Genomic DNA, 22405 nt, shown 5'->3' with positions numbered 1-22405 from the left:
GAACGTTTCTTAGGTAGCCGTGAAGGCAGCTTCAATCATTAACAGCTAAAGGTCAACGCCTGCAATATGTCAGGCTAGTCAAGTCACATTTTGTTCTTAAAGTCTGCTTAAACCTTTGCCCTTTCTTTACCTCCACTGGCCACCAGGTCTTCATCCCCATTGATTTCTTCGCTAGGTATTAGTGGCCTAGGCTGCCAGGCAGTGATGGAATTGAACCTTCATGTTCCTATCTCTTCCATTGGACTTGAAACATTTCCGGTATTTTTCTTCCGACAGACCTGATGAGTTTCTCCAGCACTTTCTGCTGTTATTTTCCTATCATTTGAAACCGCATCCACAGCTTCAGCACTGGGAAGGAGGCTTTCAGGTTATGCAACATAGAACATAGAACAATACAGCACAGAACAGGCCCTTCGGCCCACGATGTTGTGCCGAACATTTGTCCTAGCTTAAGCACCTATCCATGTACCTATCCAATTGCCACTTAAAGGTCACCAATGATTCTGACTCTGCCACTCCCACAGGCAGCGCATTCCATGCCCCCACCACTCTCTGGGTAAAGAACCTATCCCTGACATCCCCCCTATACCTTCCACCCTTCACCTTAAATTTATGTCCCCTTGTTATGTTGGATTTCAGCCTCAAAGCCCCATAAACAGTAGGAGCCATCATGTTAGAATTCCTGCACTCTGAGAGTGAGAATCAGAGTACACTCTACAGATGTATAAAGCAGTAAGTTACATTAAACCTATATGGAACTAGACAATCCAGTATATGCAGCTTCTTTGAGACCTGACTTGGAGCATTGTGAGTACTTCTAGTCTCCTCATTATATAAAAGGCTTTGGAGGATCTTTTAAAGAGATTGACAAGGATGAAACTGCAAGGTTCCACCTATCAGAAATGACTGAACAGGCAGCGGTACTTTCGAATAGAAAACAGAAAGCTGAAGGGTGACCCAACGTGGCTCTTTAACTATATGGAAGAATCGCAGTAAAGTGAATATTCCCCTCACAATAGGGAGACCAGAACTAGGATGCTATCAATATTAAACAGTCACCAACTAATCCATTGTGAAATTCAGGAGAAACATCTTCAGAGAGTGAGCAAAATGCGGAACTCACTCCCACAGGGAAGGATCAAGGGGAATCATGTTAATGCGTTTCAGGGCAAAGCTGTGTAAACACATGACAGAGAAAGGAAAAGAAGGATAGGGTGATGAAGAACGATGAAGAGAGCAGTGGGAAGAGGAGTGGCAGGAACCTGTTGAACCAAACTGCCTGTGGCTATGCTAACAATGCTATGTATTATGACGTTAAAAATCACACAACACCAGGTTATAGTCCAACAGGTTTATTTGGAAGTACAAGCTCTCAGAGCGCTGCTCCTTCGTCAGGTAGCTAGAGCAGTGCTCCGAAAGCTTGTACTTCCAAATAAACCTGTTGGACTATAACCTGGTGTTGTGTGATTTTTAGCTTTGTCCACCTGGGTCCAGCAGCAGCACCTCCACATCATGTACTATGACGATAGACTGAACTACAGAGAGGTAGAAACATTGGCATATAAAAGTGTGCTGAAGGTCGAAAATGAACATTCCAACAATATTATTGTGCACACTTCAAACTCCTGAAGACAATGACAGCAATTAGTACTGGTTTATTCAAATGAAAAGTGAAAGAACTTCTTTTTCAGAAAACAATAGCTTCGGACCAATATGGCAGCAACTGCAGACACCTGGTGTATTTTGTGTGGTGTGTCTGGGGACAGTAGGAAGGACATAGGTGGGCTGGTCCTGGGAATGAGAATCAATCTGAATGGTGAGGATGCTACCCACTGTACTGCATGTCGTGGTGATGCACAAGTGGAACAGGTCCTCCAATATTCCTCCAAAACCAGCAGTTTTCTGGGATTGTTGTGGTATTTTTAAAACAACCTGTTAATTTCACCTGCTCCAGAATCATCTCTGGAGCAGGTGTAATTTGAATGCAGGCTTTCTGGTCCAGAGAGAGCAATACTACCACTGCGCCATGAATCCCTATGGTCCAGTTGGAGACTGATTGTTAATCACTGTGATTTAGCTCCACCAGATTGATTCTAGCGATGAGGCATTTTTCTTGTGAAGGGAGATTGAGCTGTTTAGGCCGACACTCTCTATTCGGAGAAGAGATCTAATTGAGTTGTATAACGTGCTGAAGGAGACTGATAAAGTAGTCGGAGAGAGGATGTTTCTTCCTGTGGAGCAATCTAAAACAAGAGATCATGGTTTTAGGATAAGGATAGCAGACTTAGAACTGAGATGAGGAGAAATTATTTCTCTCAAAGGTCACGAATCTATGGAATTCACAACCATAGAGTATGGTGGATGCTGGGGATTTGAGTAAATTTAAGGAGGATGTAGACATTTTTATTTAGTAATGGGTTGAAGGTTATGGAGAGCGGACAAGAATCTGGAGTCAAGGCCAAGATGAGATCAGTCTGGATCAAATTAAGGGGTGAACCGGCTTGAGGGGCTGAATTGCCAACTCCATCTCTCATGTTCTTATTGATTACCAGCTTATCATAAGATAGTCTGCAAAGAACTGGCCATTTTCTAACCGTGAAACACTGTGCTTACTTTCGTTTACAGAAGGAAATAGAGAATGTCTGAAAGATGGAGGTAGAAATTCACAGGAAGATGAGGGATTCACTTCCTGAGCCATTCAACCTCAATCTGAAAGTGTCCAAAGTAAGGGTGTTGATGGTTTCGGTATTTTACTGATACTGCCAGACCAGAATCAGCTGTGGTTCACTGGCCACTGTCTTGCCCTCTGAGTTAGAAAATCATGGATTCAAGCTCCCTTTTGGAGAATTCAAATGCATAATTCAGATTGATAATGTCAGTGCAAGTGCTGAGGTACTGCCGCACTGTCTGAGGATCAGTGCTGAGGGAGTGCACCACTGTCAGAGAGTCAGTGCAGAGGGAGTACCACACTGTCGGAGGGTCAGTGCAGAGGGAGCGCTGTACAGTCGGAGAGTCAGCGTTGAGGGAGCACCACACTGTCGTAGGGTCAGTGTTGAGGGAGCGCTGCACTGATGGAGGGCCAGTGCTGAGGGTGCGCCAGACTGTCTGATGGTCAGTACTGAGGGAGCGCCACGCTGTAGGAGGGTCAGTGCTGAGGCAACAGCACACTGTCGGAGGGTCAGTGCTGAGGGAATGCCGTCCTGTCAGAGGGTCAGTGCTGAGGGAACTCCACACTGTCTGAGGATCAGTGCTCAGGGAGTGCCACACTGTCAAAGAGTCAATGCTGAGGGAGCGCTAGACTGTCGGAGGGTCAGCACTGAGGGAGCACCACACTGTCAGAGGATCAATGTTGAAGGAGTGCCAGACTGTTAAAGGGTCAGTGCTGAGGGAGCATTGTACTGTTGGGGAGTCAGTGCTGAGGTACTGCTGCACTGTCAGAGGGTCAGTGTTGAGGGAGCGCCACACTGTTGGAGGGTCAGCGCTGAGGGAACACTGTACCATCAGAGGATCAGCACTGAGAGAATGCTACACTTTCGGAGAGTCAGCATTGTGGGAGCACTGCACTGTTGGAGGGTCAGTGCTGAGTTACTGCCACACTGTCGGGGTGGGGTTAGTGCTAAGAGTGTGCTGCTTTGTTGGAGGGTTAGTGTGGAGGGAGTACTGTACTGCTGGATGTGTTTTTTTTTGTATGAGTGATCAAATTGAAACACAACTGCTCTCTAGTTTGGACATAATCCGTTCTATGACCACACACACATATCCCATTGAAAGAAGTGCAGAAGGGATGCTCCTTGTGGTCAGGTAGATCAATTGGCTGGATAGCTGGTGTTCAATGTACAATGACGCCAATAGCATTGGTTAAATTCCTGCCTGACTGAAGTTACCAAGCAGAACTCTCCTTCTCAACCGCTCCCTTCATCCGAGGCATGGTGACCCTGAGGTTAAATCACATTCAGTCATCTCTTTCCCTCTCTAATCAGAGCTGCCTATGGTCTGGTAAGACTATGGCAACTTTTCCTTTTCCTGGCACCAAATTAATCCTTCAACCAAAAGCAGTAGAGCAGGTTACACTATCTATAGATCTTGCTTTGGCAAATAGGCTGACATGTTTTTACATTACAGCAGTTGTTACACTCCAAAAACCCTTGATTACCTGAAAAGTTTGCTGAGGTGGTGATTGATGCTGTACAAAGAACAAAGAACAAAGAAGAACAAAGAAATTTACAACCCAGGAACAGGCCCTTCGGCCCTCCAAGCCTGAGCCGATCGAAATCTACTGTCTAAACGGTCAATTCCTACGCATCTGTATCCCTCTGCTCCCCACCCACTCATGCATCTGTCCAGACGCATCTTAAATGAATCTCCCGTGCCTGCCTCTACCACCTCTGCTGGCAATGCGTTCCAGACGCCCACCACCCTCTGTGTGAAGTACTTGCTGCGTGTATCCCCCTTAAACTTTCCACCTTTCACCTTGAAATGGAGTCTTTCTTTCAGATTATTAATCAGACTGCGTCTCCTCAAGGGCCTACCCTTATAAGGACCAGAAGGAAAACCAAGAGTAAGACAGAAACAGCCATGAAAGCTGCACAACTATCAAATCAAAGAGTAATCTTCCTGGAAATGTTCCCTTTCTCTTTCAGAATCACTGAACTGGTTTAGTGCAGGAGGAAACAATTCAGCCCATTGTGTCTGTGCTCCCAGTAGGCATTTCAGTGAATGCCACTCCCCTGTTCTCTCCCCACAAATCTGTGCACTGTTCTTTTGCAGAGAACAGTCCAATTCCCTTTTGAATGCATTACACTCTGAGAGAGCACATCCTGTACCCTGACCACTCACTGAGTGACAAAGATTTTGCTCCTTTTGCTAACCAAATTAAATTTGCACAATTTTGTTCGTGATTTTTTCACAAGTAGGAACATTTTCTCGCTTAGGCCTATCGTGACTTTGAGTCCTAACAGATCGCCTCATAGCCTTCTCTGAGCTGAGCAGAGAGGGAAGGAGATTTGGGGAGGGACCCCCAAACTTTAGGGCCCAGGAAGCTGAAAAGACAGCATCACTGGAGGAGTGATTATAGTCAGACATTTGCAAGAGTACATTAGTAGAAGTGTGCAGAGATCTTGAAGGACTTCGAAGAGGTTTCAAGAGTTAATGAGGGATAAGGCTATAGGGGAGATTTGCAAGCAAGGAAGAGAATTATGGCCACATAAATACAAACTGCTGAGGTGCTTTCAGCCCAACTTTTGTTTTATTCTGTTCAGTGTTATGGTGACCAGTGACATCACAGGATTACATTAAAGACTAAAGACCATAGCATACTTCAGTGTCCAATCTCTGCCAATGCCAACCACCCAATCCCACAGGTTAGCTCTGAAACACCCTGGCTGGGAAACCTTGTCACATACCAGAAATTCGCAATGTTCCACCAGGGTGAGGGTGACATACAGTTGCTTCCAGTATATTATTTGAGGTTGCTAGTAAGCACAAGTGACCAAGTAGAGGACTCCCAGTAAGAGCTGTTGTGGAAAGCAGGACTGCTTGGGAGTCTATAAATTAATATCTGGAAAATAAATACTATACCAGGATTACAAATCAAAATCCACACACTGCCAATGTACCATTTCTGCAGCTGGCAACTCCAGTCAACATATCATTGATCTTGCAAATCTGGGGAGGGTGACCTAGTGTTAAATGATTGTTTGCACATCATTTGATTAATTGGAGAGAGCTTTGAAACAAAAACAGAAATTTCTGGAAAACCGCAGCAGGTCTGGCAGATTCTGTGGAGAGAAAGCAAACTCAACATTTTGAGTCATAGAGTCATAGAGATATATAGCATGTAAACAGACCCTTCGGTCCGACTCGTCCATGCCAACCAGATATCCTAACCTAATCGAGTCCCACCTGCCAGCACCCGGCCCATATCCCTCCAAACCCTTCCTATTCATATACCCATCCAAATGCCTTTTAAATGTTGTCATTGTACCAGCCTCCACCACTTCCTCTGGCAGCTCATTCCATACACACACTACCTCTGCGTTAAAAAGTTGCCCCGTAGGTCCCTTTTAAATCTTTCCCCTCTCACCCTAAACCTATGCCCTCTAGTTCTGGACTCCTCCACCCCGGGGAAAAGACTTTGTCTATTTATCCTATACATGTCCCTCATGATTTTATAAACTTCTAAAAGGTAATCCCTCAGCCTCCGACGCTCCAGGGAAAACAGCCCCAGCCTGTTCAGCCTCTCCCTGTAGCTCAAATCCTCTAATCCTGGCAACATCCTTGTAAATCTTTCCTGAACCCTTTCAAGTTACACAATATCCTTCCGATAGGAAGGAGACCAGAACTGCACACAATATTCCAACAGTGGCCTATCCAATGTCCTGTACAGCTGCAACATGACCTCCCAACTCCTGCACTCAATACTCTGACCAATAAAGGAAAGCATACCAAACGCCTACTTCACTATCCTATCTACCTGCGACTCCACTTTCAAGGAGCTATGAACCTGTACTCCAAGGTTTCTTTGTTCAGCAACACTCCCTAGGACCTTACCATTAAGTATATAAGTCCTGCTAAGGTTTGCTTTCCCAAACTGCAGCACCTCACATTTATCTGAATTAAACTCCATCTGCCACTACTCAGCCCATTGGCCCATCCGATCAAGATCCTGTTGTAATGTGAGGTAACCTTATTTTCTGTCCACTACAACTCAAATTTTGGTGTCATCTGCAAACTTACTAACTGTGCCTCTTATGCTCGCATTCAAATCATTTATATAAATGACAAACAATAGAGGACCCAGCACCGATCCTTGTAGCACTCCACTGGTCACAGGCCTCCAGTCTGAAAAACAACCCTCCACCACCACCCTGTCTTCTACCTTTGAGCCAATTGTGTATCGAGATCTAACCTTGCTCGCAGTCTCACAAGGTTGCCTTGTCAAACGCCTTACTGAAGTCCATATAGATCATGTATACCGCTCTGCCATCATCAATCCTCTTTGTTACTTATTCAAAAAACTCAATCAAGCTCATGAGACATGATTTCCCACACACAAAACCCAGTGACCCTTTTTCAGAGCTGTTTTTGTTTCAGATTTCCAACATCTGCAGATCTTTATTATTTGTACAGGTAGCTTTAATCTGTCTCTAAACCTATTCTGTCCCTGCCCTGGCAATGTTTGATAGGGACAGTGTTAGGAGAGCTTTACTCTGTATCTAACCCCATGCTGTCCCTGTCCCGGGAGTGTTTGAAGGGGATAGTGTAGAGGGAGCTTCACTCTGTATCTAACCCTGTGCTGTCCCTATCTTGGAGGCAATCTGATGGTAAATCTTGTCACTCAAGACATTATGAAATGAAGAGAAAAATACTTCATTTCCTATTATCATTGTCCATCATCTAGTGAGCAGAATACTTTGTCAAATGATTAATTATTACTGTCATGGGTATAACTAAGATCCAAATATTTGTAAATGAGAATTACTGAGAAATAGAGTGGCTGATGCTTATCTGTTCTTTGGTTAAAATTCATTTTGAAAAGGCACACCATCTGGTTTCCCCATGTCCAGTAATATTTTCTCAATGTCGGGGAACTTCTTGCACCATTCATGACAATGATAATTTGATATAAAACATTTAACCAAACTGCTAATTTGAAAACTCTTTTGATGATTCCAGTGAATAAAATCTCTCAGTCAAGGCCTCAAATATGGATCTCAGTCTGTGTTTACAGGAGTAACAGTGAGAATGTGAGTGTGTGTGATAGACATTGTGCGGGAAAGAGAGAGAGTGTGAGAGAGATGGTGTGTGAGAGATAGACAGTGTGTGAGAGTGAGTGAGAGAGAGGTGGGGAGAGTGTGTGAGAGAGAGAATGTGAGAAAGGGTGTGGGAGAGAGAGAGGGTGTCTGAGAGACAGTGTGTGTTTGTGAGAGGGAATGTGAGGGAGCATGTGGGACAGAGTATGTAAGAGAATGTGTAAAAGAGGGTGTGAGAGAGGGTGTGAAAAAGAGCATGTGGGAGATAGTACACGAGAGAGAATGTGTGAGACAGTGAGTTTGTGAGAGAGAGGGTGTATGACAGGGTGAGAGAGGGAGACATGGTGTAACAGAGAGTGTGTGGTAGGGACAGTGTACGAGACAGAGAGTTTGTTTCTGTGCGGGACATGCACACGCGAGAGTCACAGCATGTGAGAGACCAAGTGTGGAAAAGAGAGAGAATGTGATAGTGTGAGAGAAAGAGTGTGTGAGGGAGAGTGTGTGTGAGGGAGTGAGAAAGAGGGCCTGTGAGAGTGTATGTGTGAGGTACAGGGCATTTGGGTGTGGGTATTTGAGAGTGTAAGAGAGGCTCTGTGAGCATGTCAGTGTGTGTGTGAATGTGAGACAGCATGTAAGTGTGAAAGTGTGAGAGTGTATGTGAGGGAGGGAGTGTGTGAGTGTGTGTATGAGAGAGGATCTGTGAATGTAAGTGAGAGTGTGTGTGTGAGAGGTTTGAGATGATGAGTTTATGTGAGACAGCATGTGAGCGTGTGTGCCCTCCTACACACACACACGTACACGTACACACATGTTCAAATTCTGACATTCAGCCCCTCCTGTTCAGCCGCCCACCCAGTGAATGTTAAGCCTAATTGATTCATGGCTAATGCCTCTGCTTTGTTTCAGCTCCCAGCTCTGGTGACTGATGACCTGCAGACTTCCTTGGCATACACAAATTAGCCAGAGTGGGTTCAAGCCATGGGCGAGCAACAGCTGAACCAGCCAGAGACCAGCGAGGGAGCGGGACTGCTTTATTTTCAACGTCACCAAGGGCAGTGTGGCCCTTTGCCTGGGATGGACAGCAGCCTCTCACACACACTTGGACTGGAGAGTGTCCCAGAGTCAAACTCTCCTGTCTCATCCTGCTTCGATCCTGACCCCATGGAGGCTGGCAGGCTGGAGTTGGGTGGACACAAAGGGTTGGAGCTGACTGGGAATGCTGGCTGGGACCACTCAGACATCAGCAACCAAGTAACTGTGAAGCAAGAGCCCAGTGATCCTAGACTGGTGAGAGCAGCAAGTGGGCATACTTATGGCCTCCTCGAACAGTGCGATTTGCAGCTGCCTAAACGAGCGGATGGGAAGTTGGACTCATTCAACAAAGCCTTCGCGAACCGACACTCTCTGGGTCACAGCTCCAGCGTGACAGGCAGCTACACACAGAACATCACACTGCGGCAAATGCTCTTGCAGAAAGCACCAGCAGAACGCTACCCTCAGCCCAGAGTGTCTCAGCACGTGCCATGCATGCCCACAAACCAGCAGCCCAAAGTTTTACTTCCGCAGTCGCTGCATTATAGCTACCCTCAGCTGCGGCGCATGGCAGGGCTGCAGCAGCAGCAGCCTCCCACTGTCAGCCAGCAGATGGCGCAAGATATCGTGCAGCAGCCCGCCATCCAAATGCAGCAACATCAGCTCCACAAACCCTCAGGTGACACCAAACAGCAGAGTGACAGCCAGCACCAAATGGGCCCCTACCACCAGGTACAGCAGCCAAGTCATCATCAGTTGTTGCAGCACATGCAGATTAGCAGGGAGCCTGTCCAGGGGCCCGTCCACCCACACCAGTGTCAGCCAGGAAAGTTTGAGCAATTCCACCACTCATTCAATGCACCTCCTCAATTCCTGTATGGTGAAAGACAACACTACAGGGTACAAGCGCAGCAGAGAGAGACCCTGACACACCAGCTCTACCAGCAGCCCAGCCACAGCTCACCAGGTACTTCTGTTTCTCCTGGAATGTATTTGGCTTCATAATGTACTGCTGCCTTAGAGCACAAGGAACCCAAGTTCAATTCCACTCTCGGGCGACTGTTTGTGTGGAGTTTGCACATTATCCCCATGTCTGCAGTTTTCTTCCACAGTCCACAGGTGTGCAGGTTAGGGTGGATTGTCCGTGCTAAAATCTCCCATGGTGTCCAGAGATGTGCAGACTAGGTGATTTAGTCATGGGAAATGCCGGGTTACAGGGATAGGATGGGGTGTGGGTCTGGGTGGGATGCTTTTCGGAGAGTCGGTGTACTCAATGGGCCGATAGGCCTGCTTCCACACTATAGGGATTATATGATTCTATGTGTGCTGATTGTTACCGTGAGTGATCTACAAGTATGTTGCTAGGAATAGAGGGTTTGAGTTATACAAAGAAGTTGGAGAAGCTGGGACTTTTTGCACTGGAGTGTAGGAGATTAAGGAGTGATCTTTTAGTGGTTTATAAAATTATGAGGGGTATAGATAAGGGGAATTGCAAAGGTCTTTTCCTTACAGTTAGGGAGTCCAAAATTAGAGGGCATAGGTTTAAGGTGAGAGGAGAAAGATTTCAAAGGGACCCAGGGGCATCCTTTTCACACATTGTGTATGGAATGAACCAAAGGAAGTGGGTATAATTACAGCAATTAAAAGACAATTGGACAGGTACATGAATAGGAAAGGTTTGGATATAGGCCAAGCACAAGAAAATAGGACTAGTTTACTTTGGAAAACCTGGTCAGCATGGACAAGTTGGACCAAAGGGTCTGTTTCCATGGTACACATCTCAATGACTCTATAAGAGTGTTACAGTGAAGATATCTATCAGAGAGTTACAATGAGTGAAGAAGGTTATATTGGTGTGTTACAGTGAAAGAAGTGGGATGCATCACACGGTTAACAATAAAGAATGTAGAATGTAATAGTGAAGGATGTGGGATTTCGCAAAATGTTAGTGAAGGATGTAGGATATATCAGAGGGTTAATAGTGAAAGGTTTGGGATATATCAGTGTTACAGTGAATGCTATGGGATATATCAGACTTACTGGGATGTACAAAGTTAAAAATCACACAACACCAGGTTATAGTTCAATAGGTTTATTGGAAAGCACTAGCTTTTGGAGCGTTGCTCCTTCATCAGATGGTTGTGATTTTTTGCATATTAACCTGGTGTTGTGTGATTCTTAACAGTGAACAGTGTGGGATACATCAGTATGACAGTGAATGGTATGAAATATATCAGTATTACAGTGAATGGTGTGGGATAGATCAGTATTGCAGTGACGGGTGTGGGATAGATCAGCATTTCAATGAATGATGTCGGATATATCAGTGTTACAGTGAATGATATGGGACATATCATTGTTACAGTGAACCGTGTGGGAGATATCAGAGAGTTACAGTGAATATGTAGGATATATCAGTATTACAGTGAAGGATTCGGGATACATCAGTATTACAGTGAACACTGTGGGATATATCAGTATTACAGTGAATGATGTGGGATATATCAATGTTACAGTCAAGGATGTGGGATATATCTGTGTTACAGTGAAGGATGTGGGATATATCTGTGTTACAGTGAAGGATGCGGGATATAGCAGAGAATTACAGTGGAGGATGCTGGATATTTCAGTGTTACAGTGAAGGATGTTGGATATTTCAGTATTACAGTGAACAGTGTGAGATATAACAGAGTATTATGGTGAAGCATGTGGAATATGTTATCAGTGTTATTGTGAAGGATGTGGGATACATCAGAGTTTTACAATGAAGAATGTGGAATGTTATTGTGAAGGATGAGTGATAAGATGTAAGAGCAAAAGTAGGCATTTGGTCGATCAAGTTCATTCTCTCATTCAATGTTATCACAACTGATAATCCTCAACTCTGATTTCCTGCCTTTTTTTCTGCAATAGTGTTAGGTGCCCCTCCTGGTTAAACATCTGTTTATGTTAGCCCTGAGTGTATCAGGAATGTTAGAGTGAAGAATGTGGCATTTGTCAGGGTCCTCCAGTAAAGTATTCAGGATGTCTCCAAGGATTTTGAAAAAAGTGAAGGAGCAAATTACTGCAGATGCTGAAATCTATAATGAAAACAAAAAGTGCTGGAGATCACAACAGGGTCAGGCAGCATCCAAAAAAATGATTGCCATAATCTTTCAATCTCTCTGGAACTCAGGGAGGTGCCAGAAGACTGGAGAATTGGAAACATTACAGCCTTGTTTAAGAAATGTTGTAAGGATAATCCCAGTAATTACAGATCAGTCTGTTTAACTTTAGTGGTGGGGTGACTTCTAGGAATAAATATTGAGGATAGGATTAGCAAGTAAATTGAAAAATGTGGCTCGAATAGTAACAGTCAGCAAGAATTTCTAAATAGGAAATTCGAATTAACTAACCTGTTGGAGTATCTGTAAAAGGTACCAGAAAGGCTCGATGTATGTAACACTGCTGATGTGGTGTACATGGATTTTGAAACGGTGCTTGATATACTGCCACACAACAGACTTGTCAGGAAAGTTAGGGATAGAAGCCATATGGTTTCTTAATTGCTAGAAAGGCCCAGCAAGTCTGGCAGCATCTGTGAAGAGGAATCAGGGTTAACGTTTCAGATTAACATTTCAGAACTGATTGAAACTGAAAAGTCAGACCTGCTGATCCTTGCCAGCAACTTCAGTTTTAGTCTTTGATTTCCAACATCCACAGTTCTTTCGGCTTTTACTGATACATAATTGGCTGAATGATAGGAAACAGAGAGTAATGATCAATGTATAATTTTTGGTGGAAGATTTCGAGTGAAATTTCTCAGGATTTGACATTGTTTGCAGATGAATGACACTTGGAAGAATTGTAAACTGTGAGGAGATGGTATGGAACTCCAGAAGCACATTGACAAGTTGCCGGAGTGGGCAGATAGGTGACTAATAAGATTCATGCACTTTGCGAGGAAGATGGCAGAACAGGTGGAGAGCAGTTAATAAAGCATACAGTATTCTCAGCTTTATTAGTATGGGCACAGAGTACAAGAGCCACAAGGAGGTGATTTTGAATTTGTATAAGACGCCTGTTAGACCTCATCTGGAGTATTGTGTACAGTTATGAGCATCACATTATAGGAAAGGTATAAATGCATTGGAGAGAGTGCTGAAACAATTTACAAGAAGGGTTATAGGAATGAAAGACTTTAATTTTGAGGATAGATTGAAGCAGCTGGGACTGTTCTTCTTGGAGAGAAAAAGCCCAAGAGGAGATTTGATCGAGGTTTTCATGCTGGGTACGGTAGCTGGAGAGAAACATTTAAAGTGATGTGCAAACCTTCACGCAGCACAAAGTTGTGGTCTGGAATGCACTGCCTAGAAATGTGGCAATGGTTCAATTGCAGCATTTAAGAAGGGCACTGGATAATTCTTTGGCTGGAAATTGGGTGCAAGTGTATGGGGAAGAGGGAGGAGATTGGCAGTGGGTAATGATGTTCATTTGTAAAGCTGGTGCAGTCACAATGGACTGAATTACTCCCTTCTGTGTTATTACGGTTCTGTGATTTGAGCTTAAAAATGTGTTGCTGGAAAAGCGCAGCAGGTCAGGCAGCATCAAAGGAGCAGGAGAATCGACGTTTCAGGCATAAGCCCTTCTTCAGGATTCCTGACCTGCTGCGCTTTTCCAGCAACACATTTTTAAGCTCTGATCTCCAGCATCTGCAGTCCTCACTTTCTCCTGGTTCTGTGATTTGACAGGTTGTCAACTAGTGAGGAGGTGGTATGTGTGACAGAGCATTAAAATACAACCCTTCAAAATCTTTCAAATCATAGCAAGAGGTGGCTTCTCAGTCCACCCAGCCTATTCTGTGTTCAATCAGATCCTGCCTAATCCTGTTACTCGACTCCATTTACTCTTTTTTTTGATAAATATCTGATTCCTTCAGCCTAACAAAAATCAATGTCAGTCTTCGAATTTTTAGTAAAGGCAAGGGAAGATGGAAACCTTCGTGGAATACCAATGATGGGGTATTTTAGAGTCCTGTTAAATTTTGTAGATATACAATGGCTACTGCAGTAACAGGCCATTCAGATCAACTGCTCTGTGCTGTTTATCTGCTCTACACAAATTTACTCCCACCCCGCTTCATCTTCCCTTCTCCCCCATAACATATCCTTTTGTTCCTTTCTCCCTTGCATTTATTTAGATCTCCTTTAAACCCATATGTGTCTTGACTAATCACAGGCTATAACTTAGGTCAGTTGATTTCACCAGTACCTTCAGGTAAAGTGCCTCAAAGTACTAGTGCCTCATTGGCAGAAGAGTTTTCCTCCTCTTTATCTGCTTATTGAAGACTTTTAAATGTGAGGTTTTGTCAAACAGGGGAATTCTCTCTGGTCAACACTCTTCTCACAAGCAATGTTACCCCAGTTTCTCATTGCACACTGTGTTTTGGGAGATCTTCTGGATATCCAACATAATGAAGAACATTCAATCAGCTGTGTGAAGTAGTAAGGTCCGATGGAAACGCAAAGTTTAATAAAGAGAGGTAAACCAATCTGATCAACTGAACTGACAATATTATTAATGTCCTAACCTAGAGGAGGTTTTAAGATATGAAACATTAGGCATAGAGATGTTTCAGAAATAACTGAACCGTGGGCATAAATATATATAAAATGGTCACTTCCATATCCAACAGATAAATTTAAGAGGACAAAGGAATCGAAGAGTATGCTAATGGGGTGAAATGAAATAGAATGGTGTAGTGTTTGTGTGCAGTGTAATCACCAACACAATGCTGTTCAGCTGAAAGGCCTATTTTTTCACAGACCTGAATGTGTTCAATCCACCAACTGATTACTGACTCTCCTCCTTGTGTTTCAGTGCAGAGTCCTCAGCAGCTCAACAACTCTCCCTCCATGCAGTACACAATGGGCTGTTCAAGGCAGGAGCTGGAGAACGGCGAGCACTCCGCATGTGCAGAGTTTCAGGGTCCACTGAACATGCCAGTTGCTAAAGAAGTGGGATCACAGGCCTGCCCACCAGGCATCTTCTGGCAGCAGGTAGGGGCACGTGGAGATACAGCATTCCTGTTTGAAGCACTCAATCTGATCCATATGCTGATATCTCGTCTCGCTGGAGGAAGTCAGTCACAGATATTAGGTTCAATAGTTTCATTGTTTTGTCTTCTCTTTTTCCCCTGGAAATCATGACGAAGGTGATCACATGCGAGTGAGAAGGGAGTGAGTGGGGATTGGGCACCATCCCAACTTTGACCTATCTGAACTTGCAAACCAGGTGACACCTCTTTATTAATTTCCTTACTTGGCTCAATATCACCAGGTTAAATGTAAAACCCTTAAAATAAAACTTGCAGTTCTATGTGCCTTTAATGTAAGAGAACTTCCCATAGGAATGTCATCAGTCAAAATTAAATATCGCACTATGACAGACATTACCACAAGATTGGTCAAAAAGGTAAGTGGAAGTAGTAACTTCAAGAAAGAGAGAGATGCAGAGATATTTAGAGAAGAAATTCAGAGATTAGGCTCCAAACAGCTGAAACCAATCGTGCAGTGAAACAAGAAGACGTGCAAGACGGCAATGAAATGAAACGTAACTATTTTATTCAAAAAGGGATGAAGACAGAAAACAGGAAACTAAAGGCTAGTTAACATATAAAATAGAGATGTTATAAGCTACTATTTAAGATGTTACAGCAAGGCACTAGAATAACACATGGTAATGAGCAGAGTTAACATGGTTTAGTGAAAGAGTATTTAACTAATTTGTTGGGGCTCTTTGAGGAACTGGCATGCAGTGTGGGTAAAGGAGAGCCAGTCAATATACAGTACTTAAGTTCCCAGAAGACATTTGATAGTCTTCATATCAAAAAGTTATTACAGTAAATAAAATCTCATGGTGTAGGAACTAACCTTTTGTATGGATAGATTAGCTAGCTAATAGGAAACAGTGTTGGCAACTCTATAACTGGGTCATTTTCTGGTTGCAATATGTATAAAGTGGTTTGCCACAGGGATCAGTGATTGAACCTCAATATTTTATCATTTATTTCAATGATTTGGATGGAAGGTTCAGTGGTAAATGGTAAATATGCTGATCACAGAAAGATCAGTAGGGAAGTGAGTTGTAAGGAGATTACACCAAAGGAGTACAGATAAAGTGAGTGACAAAGCTGTAGTGGGCGAAGTAACATTCATGTCACGCAAATGTCAGGCAATGAGCGTCTAAGAGAGAATCTAAACATTGCCCCTTAAGACAGGGTGGCATGGTGGCTCACTGCTGCCTCACCAGGGAACTGGGTTCAAGTCCACCCTCAGGAGACTGTCTGTGTGGAGTTTGCACATTCTCCCTGTGTTTGCGTGGGTTTCCTCCAGGTGCTCCAGTTTCCTCCCACAGTCCAAAGATATGCAAGTTAAGCAGATTGGCAATGCTAAATTACCCAGAGTGTCCAGGGATATGCAGGATAGATGGGTCAGCCATGGTAAAAGTGAGGTTACGGGGTAGGGAGCAGGGATGGATGGGATGTTCTTCAGAGGCTCATTATGGAATTGATGGGCCAAATGGTCTGCTTCTCCTCTGTTGGGTTTCTACGATATTCAATGGGTTTGCCTTCACTGAAACAATCCTCAACATCTCAGAGGTTACCACTGCCCAGAATCATGCTCCAAGTTTGTGAAATATGGAGATGGTGATGGTTTTTGATTAGATTAGATTAGAATACTTACAGTACGGCAACAGGCCCTTCGGCCCAACAAGTCCACACCGACCCTTCGAAGAGCAACCCACCCAGAACCACTCCCCTACATTTCCCCCTTCACCTAACACTATGGGCAATTTAGCATGGCCAATCCACCCTAACCCGCACACCTTTGGACTGTGGGAGGAAACCGGAGCACCTGGAGGAAACCCACACAGACACGGGGAGAATGTGCAAACTCCACACAGACAGTTGCCTGAAGCGGGAATTAAACCCAGGTCTCTGGTGCTGTGAGGCAGCAGTGCTAACCACTGTGCCACCCAGCAGCTAAGCCTGGATGTAACAAAACATAAAGGGCCAGAGTCTCAGCACCAAATGGGCAGATATCACCTCAGGCAGCACACACCAGTGACAGAATGCAGAACTTACATGATCTTTTGGGCTCAGTCAGATCACTGGCCCACACTGTGGTTTGGAAACTGAATGAGTGTAGGAGTGAATACATAATGAGTTCCTTCAAATGCACTTTTACGAGCACTATGGAGAGATAATGATGATGAATTGTTTTTGTTCTTGCAGGCTCACCAAATTCCTCAGGCTTGTGCGAGAATGTCAGACCAAAGGTAATGTATGGCACTGGAGGGAACTTCCTCCTCCAACCCACAATACAGTGACAGTCAGTACCAGTGACAGGCTTTGCCTGATCTTAATGGGTTCATACCCAAGGTAGATGTTGGTGCGAGTTGTCACGAGTGTCATGGCAACTAATTTTAGACTAAACTTAAGCTGAAAGCAGAACAGAACATTATTACTTTTCCACTCTGTACTGAGAGGAGTGCCGCCTATAGAGATTGCTGTATTGCTTGTGGAGTCAGCTGTAATGTTTCACTGAGATAGTTTTATGCTTAAATGGCCTGTTCCCCTTAAGTACATTGTTAACAGAGTACTCTCTGTTGCAAAATAGCCTCTGAGTAGTCACATCCTCAGATCAATTAAGATGAATTACTGAGATCTCTGTTCCCAAGTTGTAGAGTCATACAATCATAGAGGTATATGGAACGGAAACGGACCCTTCAGTCCAACTTGTGCATGCTGACCAGATATCCAAACCTAATTTAGTCCCATTTGACAGCACGTGGCCCATATCTCTCTAAACCCTTCCTATTCATATATCCATCCAGATACAACTTCCTCTGGCAGCTCATTCCATACACGTACCGCCCTCTGTGTGAAAAAGTTGCCCCTTAGGTCTCTTTTATAGCTTTCCCCTCTCACCCTAAACCTATGCCCTCTACTTCTGGACTCCCCGACCCCAGGGAAAAGACTTTGCCTATTTACCCTATCCATGCCCCTCATAATTTTGTAAACCTCTATAAGGTCACCCCTCAGCCTCTGATGCTCCAGGGAAAACAGTCCCAGCCTGTTCAGCCTCTCCCTGTAGCTCAAATCCTCCAACCCTGGCAACATCCTTGTAAATCTTTATGAACCTGCACTCCAATGTCTCTTTGTTCAGCAACACTCCCTAGGACCTTACCATTAAGTGTACAAGTCCTGACAAGATTTGCTTTCCCAAAATGCAGCACCTCGCATTTATATTTAACCTTGCTAACCAGTATCCCATGGGAAATCTTGTCGAACACCTTACTGAAGTCCATATAGATCATCTCTACTGCTCTGCCCTCATCAATCCTCTTTGTTACTTCTTCAAAAAACTCAGTCAAGTTCATGAGACATGATTTCCCACTCACAAAAGCCATGTTGACTATCCCTAATCAGTCCTTGCCTTTCCAAATACGTGTAAACCCTATCCCTCAGGATTCCCTCCAACAACTTGCCCACTACCAATGTCAGCACAGCACCTTCAAAGGGTTAGTGCAGAGGGAGTGCCACATTTTCAGAGCGTCAGTACTTTGGTAGTGACACATTGTTGGAGAGTCAGTGCTGAGGAAGCGCCACATTTTGATGGGTCAGTGCTGAGGGAACATTGCACCTTTGCAAAGTCAGTACTGAGGAAGTGACGCACTGTTGGAGGATCAGCACTGAGGGTCAGTACTGGGGGAGTGATACACTGTCAGACGGTCAGTATTGAAAGAGTGCTGCACTGTTGAAGGTGCTATCTTTCACACAAGACATGGTCACAAGGAACTAACTGCTCTCTTGGGTGAATGTGAAAGACCTAAGAACTACTGTTGGAAGGAAAGCAGGGGAATTTTGCCTGGTGTCCTGGAACTTCCTTAAAGTGGCAACACAAGTAGATAAGGTGGTCAAAAAGGCATATGGCATGCTTGCCTTTGTCAGTCAGGGCATAGAGTATAAAAATTGGCAAGTCATGTTGCAGCTGTATAGAACTTTAGTGAGGCCTTATTTGGAATACTGTGTTCAGTTCTGGTGGCCACATTACCAGAAGGAAATGCATCCTTTGGAGAGGGTACAGAAATGGTTTACCAGAATGTTGCCTGGTTCGGAGGATGTTAGCTATGAGGAGAGATTGGACAACTTTGTTTGTTTTCACTTGAATGCCAAAGGATGAGGGGTAACCTGATAGAAGTTTACAAGATTATGACAAGCATGGATAGGATGGATATTCTTTTACCCAGGGTAGAAATGTAAATTACTGGAGGACATAGGTTTAAGGTAGAAGGTGATAGGTTGAAAGGAGATGCGAGAGGCATGTTTTTCAGACATATAGAGTGGTAGCTACCTAAAACGCGCTGCCAGAGGAAGTGGCGGAGGCATGTACAACAGCAACATTTAAGAAGCACCTTGACAGATAGACAGAGAATAGAGGGATATGGACTCATACTGAAAAAGGTTTTTAGTTTAGAAAGGCATCACGTGTCCGTGCAGTCTTGGTGGGCTGAAGGGCCTGTTCCTGTGCTGTACTGTTCTTTGTTCTTCTTTTAAATCCCCTCAGCCGAGAGGGTTAAACAGATTAGACATTCAATATGACAGTGCTACATGTGGGAGTCTGCTGTGTGAAATCAGCTGCTAATTACAAATTTCCAACAGTCGGTACTCTTTAGAAGTGTTTGTTTGGCTGTAGTAGATTTTGAGACGTGCCATGCTGGTGAAAGATGTGATATGAAATGCATTATTTTTATTCTTTCTTTGTCGCACAGGAAAGGGATGGAAGAGAAGGCAGATTCCCCATATTCTTTCACCTGTGGTTACTGCAAGGAACAATTCCACAGCCTTTCAGCCCTACACATTCACACAGGCAGTAATGAATGTATGAGGACATCTCACAGTGTCAGCCAGGTCAGTAAACACCACAACAGGCAGCATAACAGCTCGCTATCTCTCACTCTGTTGCTTACTGTTTCATTAAAATCAGCAGCTCACATGAGTACAGTTACAGAGAGGGCAGGGTGAAGAGGAGAAGTGTTTGTGCTAGAAATGGGAATAACCTTTCACTGGAATGGTAAGAAGCAGTTTACCAAGAGGGTTCTTATGAAAGTTTGTGAGAAAACAACAACTTGTTGTCAGGCATGAATAAGTCCGAGCTGAGGAAGAAAAGGAGACCGGACAAGGAAACTGGGCTATGATAGGCATTTTCAATTAAAATGTTAGCACGTGCATGATAGACTGAACAACATTACAATGCTGGTCAAATTAAATCACAAGGACAAAATATCTGATACCTCTAATCCATATCCAGCAGGAGCTGAGGAATTGCAAAATGGGAAAAGGATGTGAGATAATCTTAATAATTCACACTTAAAAATTACTTTCATTGTGGAAATGTGTGTTCACAGCAAAGCTGGTATTTATTATTTACCACCAGATACCCTGGCCTGAACAAACCTAGCTCTGATCTGCATCTTGTACCCACCTGGGAGAAACTGAGGACTGCAGATGCTGGAGATCAGAACCGAGAGTGCAGTGCTGGAAAGACACAGCAGGAGAATCAATGTTTCGGGGATAAGCCCTCCATCAGGAAAGGGCTTCCTGATGAAGGGTTTATTCCCGAAACGTCGATTCTCCTGCTCCTTGGATGCTGCTGACCGAGGCACCACACTCTCAACCTTGTATCCACCTCGAGTTAGAAAAACAAGCTTAGAGCAAGCACTAGCAGAGACCAAACATTAATTTGATTTTACACCCCTGCCCATGTCTCCCTGCATGACACCTTTCTCCTATTCAATGTACAGAGCGTCACAGACTCTTGCAGCACAGAATGAGGTCATCCAGCCCATTGCGTCTATAAAGGCTCTTTGAAAAAGCTACCCAGTGAGTCCTGCCTCTGCTGTTAGTGTGAGCTAGCTGAATGTACTGCATTCCCATCAGTTTGGAGCTTAGTGTTGCAGTTCAGTGAATTGCAGGCAGCTCACCACCACCTTCTCAAGGGCAACAAAATGGGTAACAAACGCTAGCCCAGCCAGTGACATCCACACTCCATGAATGAATAAAGGGACTATTATTCACAAGGTCCAAACCAGCGGTTTTCTTTCTAACCCCAAGTTATGAAATCCCTCTCAGCTTTGCTGAGCTTTTATGCTGCTTCTTATTGTTATTGTACCATGGGGTGCGTCACCTCCCAATAAATAGTTTTGAGATCTACCCAATGACCACAGAAACAGAGTATCATATAGGCAGCTGACTCACCAGTGTATTGCTTGTGTTGAATCTCCCTGACATTGTAGTGTAAACTTTCACGAACGATTATATCATCCCTGCAGGTCTTCCACGGTGATTCCCCCAGAACCTGCTGCAAATTTTATTCTAATTAATGTCTAATAGCAATATCTTAAACAAAAACTCTCTCAAACTGGCAACAAAACCCTGGCATTTAATATTGGTGTACTCTTCATGGAGCCAGTAACTTGCCATAGAATACTGGATTGATCCTGGAGAGGACAGGGCAATGGGATCAAAGGGCAGGAATGGGATCTAATTGGATGACTCTTTCAAAAGGCCTGCACAGATTCAATGGACTAAATATCCTCCTTCCGTACTGTCTCATTCTGTGAAGGCAGCTCAATACTCAAACTCTTACAGCCCACTGTGTCACCTCTAAATGTTCTCCATTCCAAGTCCCAACTTTCCAACTTCACTGAAGCCCCTCATCCTTGCTAACTTCCTGGTAAACCTCCTCTGTGCCCATCAAATACCTTTACCATCCCTGATGACATCCTTTCAATCTCCTCTGAACTGTTTCAAGTATCATTTCATTTTACCTGAAGTGTTATGCCCAGGATAGTTCACAATCCTCCAGTTAAGGCCTAAACAGTGATCTACAAACTTTTGGGACACCGTCGTGTTTGGAACCCACTGGTTCTTATTGACGATGAGATCCTTGATTGGGGCTGTTAACCTGGGACAATCAGGAAAGCCCTGGCTGACCAATATAACCAGGAGATTTAGAATCCCCTCAGTCTAGGGGACTGCCTCTGTGCTGGCTGGGCCACAGTCAGTGTGTTCCTGCTGCTGTTGGTTTCTGCTTTTTTTAAGGAGGACCTGATTCCTAAACCGGCTGGTTTACAAAGCCAGTTTTGTTAACTGGTATTCCTGGAAATAAAAGAAAAATATAACCAGGAGATTAGAATCTCCTCAGTCAAGAAAAAAATATATAACCAGGAGATTTCTTCTTAGTTCAGGGGACTGACTCTGAGCTGGCTGGCCACAGCCAATGTGCTGTGCACAAGTAAATTAAGGGTGACCTGGTGACAGATACCGGCTTTTGTGCAGTTATTTCAGACATTCTCTATTTTTATTCTCCATAAATTTATTTATAAGACAGATGATGCAGTTGCGATATCACTGGATTAGTAATCCAAAGAGTCAGGCTAATGCTCTGGGAACTGTGTTTAAATCCCACCACGGCAGCTTGAGTTTGAATTCTCTTAATAAATCTGCTATTAGTCGCTGTTAACAAAAATCCATTTGGTTCACTGATGTCTTTTAGGGAAGGTAATCGCCATCCTTA

The 22405-nt window shown here is 44.1% G+C and overlaps 1 protein-coding gene across 4 annotated transcripts in view; it reads left to right on the top strand.

Annotated features, from left to right (window-relative positions):
• LOC122543785 (transcriptional-regulating factor 1-like) overlaps positions 1-22405 on the top strand; it is an 88008-nt gene that overhangs the window by 46679 nt on the left and 18924 nt on the right. For all 4 annotated transcript variants that reach the window (XM_043682554.1, XM_043682555.1, XM_043682556.1 and 1 more), the window contains exons 2-5: positions 8658-9750; positions 14643-14821; positions 17059-17102; positions 19599-19737. In XM_043682554.1, coding sequence (XP_043538489.1) covers positions 8730-9750; positions 14643-14821; positions 17059-17102; positions 19599-19737 — 1383 coding nt within the window. In that variant the 5' untranslated portion in view covers positions 8658-8729. The remainder of the gene's footprint in view (positions 1-8657; positions 9751-14642; positions 14822-17058; positions 17103-19598; positions 19738-22405) is intronic.

Source organism: Chiloscyllium plagiosum, chromosome 45 (assembly GCF_004010195.1).
Source record: "Chiloscyllium plagiosum isolate BGI_BamShark_2017 chromosome 45, ASM401019v2, whole genome shotgun sequence".
In the NCBI taxonomy this organism is placed as follows: domain Eukaryota; kingdom Metazoa; phylum Chordata; class Chondrichthyes; order Orectolobiformes; family Hemiscylliidae; genus Chiloscyllium; species Chiloscyllium plagiosum.
Note: the sequence above shows the minus strand (reverse complement) of the source record. Positions and strands in the feature narration are given on the sequence as shown.